We start from the raw sequence: 14,667 nt of genomic DNA on the forward strand, positions 1-14,667 counted from the left end.
ATATCCTTTTAAACAGTGAAGATGTCTATTATTTCTCACATAAAGGAAAACTGAATTAGGGAAAAAAAAAAAAAGAAACCAAAGGCCTTTCCTAAACCAATATCTCAGTTATCAAGGAGGACCAAAACTTGCCAAAGTTTCATCAAAGATGTTTATGAAAATCTACATTTTAAAAAGCCGAAGTGGATTCTATAACTCTTCTGATTCTGTTGCATTAAAAAACAAGATTAGAATGGTGGACTGAACATTTAAATCTGGCTTCTCTTTTTATTCCAAATCTCTAGAAATAATAGAAAAGATACTTTTACGAATAATTCCTAAATAGTGCTGGGAAATAAGATGAGCGCACGCACTTAACCGCTAAGCCACAGGGCCAGCCCAGGACAAATATTAAAAATTAAAAAAATAAGGAGAATATAACCACAGAAACCAAGAAAATTAAAAAGAATCATTAGGTACCACTTGGCTCAACTCTATGTAAATGAATTAGAAAAGCTAGATGAATACTGTGAAACCTTTAATGAACAAATAATTTTGATGCTAGTTAAACTGTTTCCAAGCATTGAAAAAAAGGGAAAAGTTCCAAATTCTTTTTTAAGGGAGTTTAAACTGATTCCAAAGCCCAACCAAAATTACACTAAAAGGGAAAACTATATACTATCTCAGTTACGAATACTGAAAAAAAACCCTTTAAAATAATTAGTAAATAGAATCCATATTAAGAGAATACTTCCTGACAGAGTAGTTTATTCTAAAAAGCCAGAACAATTTAATATTGGGAAATATTATTATAATTAATCAAATAAATAGATCCAAGGAGAAATACCATATAATCATCTCCACAGATGCTGAAAAAACATGACAAAATTCAACATCTTGATAAAATACAATAAAACTGGAAATGAATGATACTTTCTTAACATGATAAAAGATAGGTATATCTCAGATTCATGCTTGAATCAGAAAGCAACAAAGGGAACTAAAATAAAGAACATGAGAGGATATGCCCTCCATTCCCACTATCAATGAACATCGTAGCAAAAGAACTTGAACAAATGAAAAGCATACTAAAGCATACTAAGTTCTTAGGAAGCTTCAAAGCCACAATATCTATCCTCCTTAATTTAATATGATCAAAATAAAATACCAACTGGTTTATTTATTTACTTTTTTACTAAGAAAAAAAAGGATCCAATATCAGGAACCTTCTGAAAATAGAGCTTTGAGGAGGGACTGCCTTAACATATATTAAACAACACTAAAAATCTTCTATAATCCAAACAGCGTGGTAGAGGTATATGAATAGACATCCAACCAGTGAAACAGAACAGAAAATTCAGAAACAAACTCAAATACGTGGGACTTTAGTATAAGATAAAGATGGTATTCTCAAATCAGTGGAGAAGAGGTGGACTATTCAATAAAATATAACCTTCCTTGAATAATTTAGGAATAGGAAAGCTCTTTCTAACTGTAAACAAAATCCAGAATACATAAAAGAAAAGTTCTATTAACAACAGCAACAATGAAAAACATCTGCATCAAAGATTTAAAAAAAATAGATGCCAACACAAGTGACAAAACGAGAAAAAATATCTGCAACCCATATCACAAGGGGTAAACTCTAATATAGAAAGAATTCTTAAAAATCCATATTAACATATGCCAAGAACCTAACAGAAAACAATAGGCAACAGTTTCTATGTCCCAGAAAAACAAAATAGAAACAATTTTAGAGGGCATAAACCACATCCTTTTCCTTGATTCCCCAGGCCTGGCATATAGTAGAGGCTCAATAAACATTTACTGAATGAATTTCATAACTGAAGGCTTTTATATTCAGCCAGAAACATGAAAATTATTTTTATAAAATTAAATTAATGATTTAAAACAACCTAGACAAAGAGGTAATCTGACTTATGTTCCTGAAATTAGTGACAGTGGAAACTAAGTTATTTCTAGATGTTTTAATAGAAGGCAGGGCTAGAGAGATAAACTGTATAGCACGAGTAAACAACTTTAATAAACTCACACGAATGTCTTGTCTGTTGATGAAAGGAAATCCAGTTTAGGAAATAAAGTTAGCACTGTAATCTTTAAAATCAAAGGACAACAATATGTATAATTAGGGATGTGATAAAGGCTTATTCATTGGAGGCTTATACATAAATTAAACACAATATACAGTCATGAGAAACTTGAATTTACCTTCTACCATATTACCATCCTTCTGAAAAATTCTCTCTTCACACCACTGACAATGGATCAGGTACTGAATCTTCTTGGCTGTTTCATCTGCAGAAGTAGGCCCCCTCAAAACTCTCACAACAACCAAAACAAAATGTTCCAGAGCCACCGCAAACAGCACTTCTATGCCTTTGTTACATCGGGCTGCAGCTCTGGAAAAAAGTTTTTCAAAGTTACTTTGGGGGCTTACCATTTTCCTTTGTTTGGAATTATACTGACAATACTAACCTGGACAGTACACTATGGGTGAGATATGGGAAAATAAGGAAAATTTAATCCTTTGTAGCAGTGCTTTTAAAAGATCGTTACTATAACTTTTACACAAATTGAAACATAGGAAATCAAGGATGCTTGGCAGGGTCTTCAGTAACTACACATTTTCCCTTAGGACAGCCTCTCAATAGGACTATATTCTCTGGTTTTCAGTCACTTTGTTTCTTCTCATCACCACCACCTTTCTTCCTTTTCATCTATTTTTTCAATAAAAGCCTCTTCCAAACAATATGTTTATTGCGTACTAACTATATGCAGGATAGTATGCTAGCTGCTAAGTATTCAGCGAAAACTGAATAGGCAAAGCCCTTGCCACTATTAATTTTATAGACTTGGGTTAAATTCTACTCGATACACAATTTATGTACTTACTTTGAATTTGTTGATGTTATATTATAAACATTTTTGAGTATGTACAGTAGGTCCTCGGCATATACAAACTGAACATCAGAGGTTTCAGTTAATTAGGAATAACCTTAAAGGTCTATGAAGTCTAATAATCTGTATTTATGCTGAGGTAGGAATTTCAATCTAAATGCTGTGAAACTAGTGTTGGGGCTAGTGAGTGAGGTGGCTGATCATCTATTATCTATACTCTCAATATCCATTTCTATGATATTATTTCAAGTTTATATTATATTATACTATATTATATCAAGTTTATACTCCATCATTTTATTCAAACTACATAAAGAAAAGATGAAATGGACATAAAAAATGACTTTCTAAACCTAAAAACAATCTTTGCTTTCCCTTTTCATGGTGCTAGCCCCTATCTACCCTACCTTGTTGATATAAACTGATTTGAAATTAACTTTCATTTTTATCTTTTCTTTCTTACTACTTCATTTTAATAACATTTTAAATTGGAGAGTAAACTGACTATTTCAGGCACAAGCTTTAATTCAAATTCTAACAGATATAAGATTATCATACAAATCAAGATTATAGATATGGAATACAGAATTTGTATTTCGTGCATATTCTGAAAAATGAGATAAGCACTTCTTGTAATATTATCTTTTTTATCATATACCCAAACATACTAGGCACACTGCTGACAATCTGGTACCTTGCCACCGCAGCTACAACAATTCTGGCTGCTAGTTCCTTGTAATATTCAGTTCGGACGATGTTACAGCCATAGTGACGCCGGGCAACATGTTGTGCCTTGGCATATAAAGAACTGATATCTGTAGAAGTCACTGACACTATGCCAAGGTTTCTTATATTTCTGAATGCAGAATCTAGATAGTTCACTGATGTTCCAAAAGGGTCTAGGTGTCTAAAATCAGAAAGAATACAGACATATTTAAAATCATACTAGTATCCAAAATTATACCACTGTCATTATTTCTAAAGATAAAATTCCATGGATTCAAAAGTAACTTACAAATCTATTTTAAATACATAATTCTGTTTTTAAAGTAAGTAATAAAATGATATGATATGTTAGACATGTAAAATGTAAAAAAAACGTAAAAATAAATCAAGCTTAGAGGCAAATTGTCATGACTAGGCATTTCATTTCAAATGCTAGAAAATGTCCTTATTGCATGTCTTAGGCTAATGTCAAAAAACTGTATTAATTTAAACAAATAAACAACAATAACAAATTGTCTTCATTTTTAACTCCTCACCCCACCCCCAGAAATCAAGGTCAGTTTAGAAAGTGACACCGCAAATTTTTTTCACTTACATGAAATCAAAAGATCTCAAATGCATCAGTACATTGGCATCCATTTTGGTCACCTTAATATTACCAAGGTTTTCCTCTCCTTCTTCAAGACTATCACCACTGTCTTCCTTCTCCTCACTGTCCACCACCACTTTCAATTTGTTTAAATGGCAGTTTTCCTGGATTAATGTCACAGAGTTTTCACTCAAGTCATTAATCGTAACCTTGACTGCATTTCCAAGATGTTTCGCCCACTGTAATCCCATTATCCCTTAGGAGAAATGGGAAGAAATTGTAATAATTAAAGACTAAAAATAGTATAATAATAAATAATGTAATTTTATAAATAACAAAAACAAATTGTTTCAAAATCTTAATATTTTCATAAATATTTATTTCATAAATAATTCTTATTCTACTTTCTCATTACAAAGCCTCTGAAGCCTTTATATTACCACAAAAAGATGTGTCCAACAAATTTTCATTAATATTTCTTACAAAAATTTTCTATGATCTCTGTTCAAATAAAATCTCCATGTATGTTCTTTATTTTGGGGAAAAGAGGTGTTCTTTTTTCTTTTTTCTTACAATGGAGCACTTTTTCAAACAAAATCTTACATACAAAGCCAATATACAACATGAGTAGGAGTGGGGTTATACTGCTTGAAGGGAGGATGGGAAGTTGGAACTCCTCTTGCTGAAGTTTACCCTTATGTACCCAAATATGAAAACAATTTTCAAAATATTCTATTAGATATGATATCCATATAAATTTTCTAAGAAAAGATATGGTACAAAGGTGATCAAAAGAGACAAACTTCCAGTTATAAGATAAACAAGTACTAGGAATGTAATGTACAACATGATGACTATAGCTAACACTGCTGTATCGTATATAGGAGAGTTAAGAGAGTAAATTCTAAGAGTTCTCATCACAAGGAGAAATTTTTTTTCTTTTCTTCTTATTGTATCTATAAGAGATGACGGATGTTAGCAGAACCTACTGTGGTAATCATTTCACAATATATGTAAATCAAACCATCATGCTGTATACTTTAAACTTATTCAGTGATGTATGCCAATTATTTCTCAATAAAACTGGGGGAAAAAAGAATGTTCAGGTTCATATGATATAAATAAATCCTCAGTTTTCAAAGTGGCTAAACAAACAAAAAAGAAAAGATACTCTACAAATCTGATAAAGTTGGGTTCCAAAAAACTTCATTACTTACCAGTGGCTCCAAAGGCATCTAGACATTCCAAAGGTTTTCGTTCCTTAGTCAAAGCAGCCAATGTACAGAATATTAGCTGCCTACAAGAAAGTATAATAATCTGAAATAATTTTACTGTACCCTGGCTTCATCATTGTAGATTTTATTTAAGAAGAGTGAGAACTGGGCTTCCTATTTACTATACAAACTATTCTGAAAAGAGACGTAGTAACATATTCCTTAATAATACAAAAATCAGAAATTTGTGAAATTAAACTATGAATCTGGTTGGGTTCTACTAACAAGTATTCACTATGAATAATGATTTTATAAATAAAACTTGGCCACGAAAGCACCAGCCTGTTCATTAATGATATAAAGTTAGATCTATTTTACTGTCTGAGAAAGAAATTGGTTTGGTAGAAAAAAAGAGAGAAAACAATCATTCTGAGAAAATGCTAAACCAGATGATTTTCATTCTGCACCTGGTTTTAAATTTCAATATATTAGAACATAAAGATTAAGAGAGGGTACATGTGTAATGATTTGAAACATCTCATAACCCTTTTTCAATTTATCTTACCGATTTAGTTTCATTTTGGGATTAAAATAGGAATCTGTTTTCTGAGGTATAGAATAGTTAGGACAAACTTGTACATCCGTGTCTGCCTCTTTCAAAATTTCATTAGGTGGTTTAGCAGCAGAAGCTAAGATGGAAAAAAGAAATTTCCAGTGAAATTCAAAATTATTCTAAATATCTAAAACAATATACATTTAAAAAAATAGCTTTCCTTTATAATATTTTGTGTTAATCAGTTGGGTAGATGTCAAAAAAAAACCACCCAAAACTGACCTACTCAGCACCATCTCTGGAAAACAGTAGCACTAAGCCAAGTATTCGGTGAATTAAAAGTTCATTAACTTAAAATCTTTTAACTGCCTAGCCCATCAATACCTCTGTATTATGATACTTAGTTAAGAACAATCAACCAAAGATAGCACAAAATCCTAAAATACTTTTATTACTCATCAAACATTACTTTGTGTTTATACAGGTTGGCTGCTAACTATATTTTATTGTGGTATAATTGTTAGAAAATTAGTATTTCTGTATGGTTAAATTCCATTAGCCAGTATGGATGACAAAGAATCACTGTATTTCCTGAACATGCTAGGTTTCAGAACACTTTTTCATAATTATGATTTTAAATCACAAATTACATTCAAATGGTTATAAAGTAATGGAAAAAAATGATTCTACATTTCATATACATTAGGATCATTTAGCTATAAACCCAAATGAAATAGTGACATATTTGTGTGTGTATGTTTTAAATATTTAAAAAATGAGACATAATATGTGTGGAGAAAAATAATTGAGATTCTTTAAGTTTGGATTTCTTGATAATATTATAATCTGAATATTAACTAAATGGCAACCATATTTTTCTTTCTATAATGCCAAATAATAGTAAACTTTTCTAGCGTTGTGTTATATATACTTCTATACCCACCAAAGCGGAATGTCACATATCTCACAAGATTAGCCTTTCTCAAACCAGATATTGTGCGAAAAATAAGCTCTACAGAAAATTATTTCAGTGACTATTTTTTTCAATTCTTAAAAGAAAAGTACCATTCCAGATGTACAGAAGTTAATTCATTACATACAATGGATGCCTTAGGGCATGAGGGCTTAATTCTTAATTCTTGAGGACTGCCTCAGTATTAACAAGCTATTACTAACTTCATTATCACTCAGGATAATAAATAGTCTTTAAATCACTCTATATGTGATATGGTGCAGGTGCCATCATTAGTAATATAATTCTATAATCTTTCATTAAGATGCCTATATTTACTTGAGCATCAATTGCTTTTTTCTACATACTTATTAAATATATCCATTAAACTGAGGACAGTTGAATGTTGTTGGGAACCTCACAGAAAGAAAATGAAACCTGAAGTAATGGATTAGTAATTAGCTAAATGGTTTGGTTAAGTCACTGTATTTTATCTGCCTGATGTCTGAAAAGAATAATTAGATCATTGTTTAAGGGTTTACTTATTAACATGTTAATGAGATCGCTCAACTTACCAGCAATATACCTGGATTTAGTCTCTCCTTTATTCACATGGCGCCTAACATGTCCTAGCATATCAGTCCTTCTGGTGATTGTTGCTGAACAAATGATACAATGATAATGGGCGCCCATTTTACTGGATATCTATCAAACAGAGTATTTAATTTAAATACATAAATAAGTTACTAAAGCAATGAAATAAAAGTTTATTTAAGGTTGCAAATTTAAGTATGTTAGTGTGTCTTGGGTTTAATGGTATAGAAGATAGTATTAATTTTGCCATGTGACTTTGAAAGGATCTTTACTTCCTTAGCTATATTTATATATGTTTTAATCTTACTTTACAATAGGCCACAAGTTTAATTTCTTAGTTTCTTCCATTCATTCTAATCAGCAAATAACTGTACCCTATTTTCTATAAGCGGCTCACACATGGTATAATATTAGCAGCGGTGTGCTGGTAGATGTTTAACACCTGGCTCTCCAGGAAAATAAAGCCCTGATTGGTAGGGTTTGCAGCTTTCTGTGGTATAAATACTCTACCATGGCCAATTTCAAGCTACAACTGTAACGGATTTCAGGTTACCAACACGACTTCACTGAATGTAAATTTGGGAAGAGATGGTGTATTATCATACCAGAGAGAGCTGCCACCATGCAGAGACAGTATATATAAATAACAGTTAAGAGCACAGATAATAGTAAAATGTAGTAAAATAATTAGAAAGTATTGAGTTTTGAGTATTTATTACCTTTGTTTTTAAGATACCTGGATTTAGTCTCTCCTTTATTCACTTTTAAGTTTATACAATTTGATTTTTAATGATGGCCACGTTTAACAACCAGCTTTCAAGATTTCTGGCAATTTGAGCTAGTTCCAGCACACCACTAAATGCCAGAGGCATAATGAAAAGCCAATTTTTCCAAGTAAAAAATTATCACTTTATAATTTTTCATTTAGCTGAGAACAAAAAGACTACTCCAATGGCTCTTGCCTGCTTTTGATGCCTTTTACTCTTAGTGCTTCTCCTCCTACCTACTTGGGATCATGTAGCAAGTAGAGAATAGTCAAGAACATTGCACAGGATTCCTTATGGTACTGTGGTTATCATATTCAAAATACCTTGGATAGGACTGATGGGCCAAGCATTGTACTGACTGCTGCTTAAGAAATGTTTGGGTTTTTTTTTCCCCTAGAACTTTACTCTTTTTACAGACCCAAAAGAAAGATGAATAATGAGGACTCATTAAGCTAATATGCATTCAGGATAGTGTCACTAAAAAATATTATATAAAAATTGTACAATTATTCCATGATCAAAATTTATTTTAAAAGAAAAAAATTATTTCCCATTTAGATTGTCCATTCCAAAATTAGTAAATGGGTTAATTTTCCTTTTGAATACAAGCAAGCAATTTACCGGACTGAAATTAAAAACTACACCTTGAAAAGTTCAATACAGCAACTTTTTTCATACATTTCATATTTTTCCTACTATGATAATCTGAAAGCACTGTATACAAAATCTTAAAGTAAACTTCATTGCTGAATATGCACATTTTAGTTTTCAAGCAAGTAAAAATTACATTTTCTTTAAAGAAGGCTAAATTTGAAAACAACAAATCTAACAAGTGATTACCTGTTCTCCAATAACATTTGGTTTCACTGGTCGACAAGGTAAGTGACAAATGCACATCCTGTAACCTAGAATGAAGAATGGCTGGTTGTCATGTCGCTGTTCATTAAATATTTAATTATTATTAAAAATTATCAGCAAATTTTATAAGAATAACTAGGATTATTCTTATCTTTATAATGTCATAATTAATTAATTTGAATGAGACTGCCTCAGTTTTATACACATTATATATGTTATGTATGATATATGTTATACATGATATAGTATAAAGTATATGATATACTTTATATATGATAAAGTATAAAAACAAATACAGAAGAACTAGGTTTGAATTCTGATTCTGCCAAGACTGCGTTATCGTGGATTAATCATTTAGCTACTTTGGGATTCAGTTTTATCATCTATTCTCTCCCACCTTGACTTCTTCTTAGGGTTTGTCGTCTTTGCCTTACGCTACATTTGCCATTGCACAGCCTCTTCTTCATTTACGATATGGCATTATCTTAGTTCTCTTCCATCCTTATTAATCTTTACAGATCCTCTTCCCTATCCAATACTCTAAAATGTAGGTTTTCCATAGCCTTGATCTGCTACATGACTTTTCTCATTTCCTTGGTAATTTAAACCCCTTTCATGATTGCAACAATCTCCCCTGTGGGAAGAAATCCCAAATTACAGCTCTAGTTACTAACTCATTCCTGAGAGCCAGATCTCTATTTCCAATTGCCTGTGGGTATGTATGACTGGTTATCAGGTCAGTATTTCAAAAGCTACTTGTCAAGAACTAAATTTATCATTTCCTCTTGAATCAGGTCTCTCTTTCACTTTTTAAATGAATGATAACACCTTCCAGTTGCTCCTAACTCAAAACCTACAAGTTATCTCTAACTCCTATCTTCTCATACCCTACATCCAATCGTTCCTCTTACTTGTATATGTTGAAGTGCCCCAGGACTCAGCCATTGAACTATTTCTTCTTTCCATCTTTATGTACTCCCATGGTTATCCCATCCAGTCTCATGACTTTGAATACCTTCTATATTCTGACAACTTCCAAATGTGTATCTCTAGCCCAAAATTTTCCCCAAAACTCCAGATTCATAAAGCAAACAAGCTACCTGACATCTCCACTAGTTGCATCTCAACCTTTGAATGCCTAAATCTAAGGTCCCGGCTTTCTTCCCCATAAGTGGTCCTAATGCAGTCTTCTCCTAATTCAGTAAAGGACAACAACATTTTTCTAGTTGTTCAAGTCTCAAACCAAGCATTCTTGTCTTTCCTTCCCTCACATCTACTCCTTCAGCACATCTTGTTACTTCTACCTTCAACATATCTGCCAGCTACTTTGAAGCCTGCTAAGACAAAAACTATCATATTTTCACCATCTGCCAGATCACCACCATGTGAAAGAACCCAAGAGCCCACATCCATAAGGTAAAGAAATATCACAAGCCATTTAAGAGAAGAGAATAACTTGGAGGAGGGAGATCAAACCTAGAGAGTAAATGATGGCTTAAATAAAAAATACAAAAGAGATCTTTTTAATTAACATGAGACCTTTCTTTTTTGACAAGAAGTTAATATGGCTTACTATACATTCTTATATATACAGTCATGTGTTGCTTAACGATAGCAATGTGTTCCGAGAAATGTGTTGTTAGGCAATTTCACTGCTGCGCAAACATCAGAGTGAACTCACACAAACCTAGATGGTATAGCCTACTAAACACCTAAGCTAGATGGTACAGCCTATTGCTCCTAGGCTACAAATCTGTATAGTATGCTACTGTACTGAATACTATAGGCAACTGTAACACAATGGTAAGTATTTGTGTATCTATACATATCTAAATATAGAAAAGGTACAGTAAAAATACAGTCTAAAATATAAAAAATGGTACACCTGTATAGGGCACTTACCATGGAGCTTGCAGGACTGGAAGGTGCTCTGCGTGAGTCAGTGAGTGAGTGGTGAGAGAACGTGAAGGCCTAGGACATTACTGAACACTACTGTAGACTTTATAGTAAACACTGTACACTTAGGCTACGATAGACAAATTTTTTCTTTTTTCAATAATAAATTAGCTTACTGTAACTTTTTACTTTATAAACTTTTAATTTTTGGGCTCTTGTAATAAGTCTTAGCTTAAAACACATATTGTACAGCTGTACAAAAATATTTTATTTATATTCTTATTCTATAAAGCTTTTCCCTATTAAAAAAATTTTTTTTTTACTTTTTAAACTTTTTTCTTAAAAACTAAGACACAAACACACACATTAGCCTAGGCCTACACAGGGTCAGGATCATCAATATCACTGTCTTCCCCTTCCACACCTTGTCCCACTGGAAGGTCTTCAGGGCCAATAACATACATGCAGCTGTCGTCTCCTATGACAACAATGCCTTCTTCTGGAATACCTGTTGAAGGACCTGCCTGAGGCTCTTCTTGAGGAAGTGTCACTCTTTTCAGAAATACGTCCATGGTGGTTTCCTTAGTTTGTTTCTTTTTTTCATCACAGATTTGCCTGTAAGCAGATAATGCACCACGGACATTCCTCTCTATTAATGAATACCTTTCAACGTTGGGGTCCATGTTTCCAAATTTTTAAGGAACTTGCTGAGATCTGCAAAAGCTTCTGCTAACCCCTTCACTGTGAATTTTCTTGTGAGTTCTTCTTTTTCTCCTCCTGCAGTTTCCTTTTCTTGTGCCTCCTCTTCAGCTATGCGTTCCTGTTTTAGTTCCAACAACAACTCATTATTCAATCCCTTAGGAACCACCTCTGGGAGCTCCTCAATGTCATCCTCATCCACACCCAGGTTAAAGTTGTTTGCCATCTCAACCACAGCCTTGTCGATTTTTACAACCTCCTCAATCTTGGCAAATCCTTTGAAGTCACAGACGAATCTCTTGAGTGTCTTTTTCCAGATGCCATTCAGACGCTCCTTGGTGACATCACCCCAAGACCAAGCAAAGTTCCTGATGCAGTCGTAGAAGTTGTAATCCTTCCAGAATTTCATCAGTGTCTTCCTCAGCTGCAGCAATAGCCTGGGCAAAGGTCCTCTTCAGGTCATGGGCCTTAAAAGCTGCTTTAACTCCTTCATCCATAGGTTGGATCAAAGAGGTGGTATTTGGAGGGAGAAACACACTTTGATATTGGGATGAAGATCATCAATAAAAGGAGGATGTCTGGGAGCATTATCACAACAAGCAAAATCTTGAAAGGTATGTTATTCTCCAAACAGTACTTCTCCATTTCTCTGGCATAGCAATTCAGGAGGGCATCTTGGAAGAGGAGCTGGGTCATCCATGGCTTCTTATTGCTCCTGTAGTACACTGGCAGTGTGTGCTTATTGACATGCTTGAAGGCCCTGGGGTTCTCACTGTGCCAGATCACAAAGGGTTTCAATTTGTAGCCTGCAATATTGCCCCCAAGCAAGACTGTTACCCTGTCCTTAAAAGCCTTGAAACTTGGCATTGACTTGGCCTCCTTATGGATAAAAGTCCTTTCAGGCATCCATTCCCAGAATAAGGAGGTTTCGTCCATACTGAGTATGTTCTGACAAGTAATTTTCCTCCACAATCAGCTTATCTAGAGTTTCCAAAAATTCTCCAGCTGCCTTCGCATCAACACTCGAACACTCATCACTCGCTTCCACATTATGTAATGAATAACAATTCTTGAATCTTTTAAACTATCCAGAGCTAGAAGTAAATTCGAGATTGTAGTCAGATCCAGCCTTTTTTTTCAACATTGCAAACAAACTTTTTGCTTTGGATTATGATAGTCATGGTGCTGAGAGGGATACGATTCTGTGTCTGGTCTTCAATCCAGGTTGCTAGAAGTTTCTCCATGTCTGATATAGGCCCTTCTCGAATTTTTGTTAGTCTTCTTGCCTTCAGTGAAGCAAATCCTTTAACAGCTTTCGTCACTTTGTTCTTCAAGATCCTAGCTATGGTCATAGGAATGGGATAGGCCTGATGGGCGAGCAATAACCATCACTGATTTTCCAGCTTCGTAGTCCTTAATCACATTTAATTTCGTTTCCGGGTCAATCACTTGATGTGGCCTCTTACTGGCAACATTAGCAGTGGATTCTGTATGCTTAGGGGCCATGATGAACAAAACAACACAGGATCAAATCAAGCACAAGAGAAAATAATGTAATCAAGAGACGTGGTAAACACAAGATGTATGAGGCTGCTGCTGGTGTAACACAGCATACTGTTTTACAGTAAACTTCTTTTTATAAGTAGAAAGAGTACACTCTAAAATAACAATAAAGGTACAGTATAGTAAATACATAAATCAGTAACACAGTCGTTTATTATTAAGTACTGTACATAATTGTATGTGCTATACTTTTATACAACTGGCAGCACAGTAGGTTTATTTATACCATCATCACCACAAACACATAAGTAATGTGTCTCGCTATGACGTAATGATGGCTAAGACGTCTACGACGTCACTAGGCGATAGGAATTTTTCAGCTCCATTATAATCTTATGGACCACTGTCGTAAATGCAGTCCCTTGTTGACTGAAACATTGTTAGGTGCCGCATGACTGTAATTAAACATAAAAGACAAGATGGTTTCTGAATTAGTCTCTAATTCTCTTTCCCCTAAGTAAATAGTGATAACCTTTTACTAGTACTACTAAGAAAATGGTCCTGGCTTCTTTTCTGGGTGTCTCATACTGGTTAGCGCATCCAGTTTGGTTGAAATTCCAGATACTCATATTTAACAACATCTATGCTCACATAACCATATACAAATATAAGTATACATATGTTTAAAATTGATATTTAGGGTTTATTTGAGGGGGGTTCTTTTTGGTTCATCCAAATGGAATATTATAAAATCTTCCCTATGGATTGTTTTCATCAGTAGCTTACCATGGAAATTCTTCCAAGTAAGCTGGTATAGACCTAATGTACTCTTTTCAATAGCTGCATAATATTATGTTGTATGTATGTATCATAATTTATTCAACTATATTATATTTTAGTTCCAAGTTTCTGTCACTAAGTACAGGCTGCAATGAATATCCTTGTACATCTGTTCTTATCTATTGATTCTTTTATTCTCAGGAGAGGGATTGCCTGATGGATGGATATGTATGGTATCTTAAATGTTAAAAGATGTTGCCAGATCTCTTTCCAAAAATGCTATAATAATTCACATAATTCACTTAGAGTCTAAAATAATTCACTATCTCTAGGAAGTCTTTTAACTCGGTAAGATCTCGGTTTTTTGTCCTTCAACTTTATTCATTTCTTTACATGAGCCCTCTTATTAAATTTACTCCCCCAAATTCTGTCATTTTTGTCACTATTATAATTGGTATATTTTTTTCTAATTTCCATTTATCTAGAGTAAAGAAATTTTGAATATTTATGTTATATCCCACCATGATTCTGAATACTCTTATTAACTCTAGTAGCTTCTTAAAGCCATCAACAGAAAAAATAGATGTTATTTTCTCTTTTCCAATATTCATACCAATTATTTTATTTTCTTGTTTTAC

The 14,667-nt window shown here is 33.4% G+C and overlaps 1 protein-coding gene across 5 annotated transcripts in view; it reads right to left on the reverse strand.

Annotated features, from left to right (window-relative positions):
* Window positions 1–14,667, reverse strand: part of TRMT1L (tRNA methyltransferase 1L) — a 35,297-nt gene that overhangs the window by 13,288 nt on the left and 7,342 nt on the right. For all 5 annotated transcript variants that reach the window (XM_087438946.1, XM_087438922.1, XM_087438939.1 and 2 more), the window contains 7 exons: window positions 9,134–9,198; window positions 7,508–7,637; window positions 5,993–6,116; window positions 5,431–5,510; window positions 4,220–4,469; window positions 3,593–3,805; window positions 2,209–2,399 (listed from right to left, as the gene is read on the reverse strand). In XM_087438946.1, coding sequence (XP_087295072.1) covers window positions 2,209–2,399; window positions 3,593–3,805; window positions 4,220–4,469; window positions 5,431–5,510; window positions 5,993–6,116; window positions 7,508–7,637; window positions 9,134–9,198 — 1,053 coding nt within the window. The remainder of the gene's footprint in view (window positions 1–2,208; window positions 2,400–3,592; window positions 3,806–4,219; window positions 4,470–5,430; window positions 5,511–5,992; window positions 6,117–7,507; window positions 7,638–9,133; window positions 9,199–14,667) is intronic.

This window comes from Ceratotherium simum, chromosome 2 (assembly GCF_057802395.1).
Source record: "Ceratotherium simum simum isolate JZ-2026a chromosome 2, ASM5780239v1, whole genome shotgun sequence".
In the NCBI taxonomy this organism is placed as follows: Eukaryota; Metazoa; Chordata; class Mammalia; order Perissodactyla; family Rhinocerotidae; genus Ceratotherium; species Ceratotherium simum.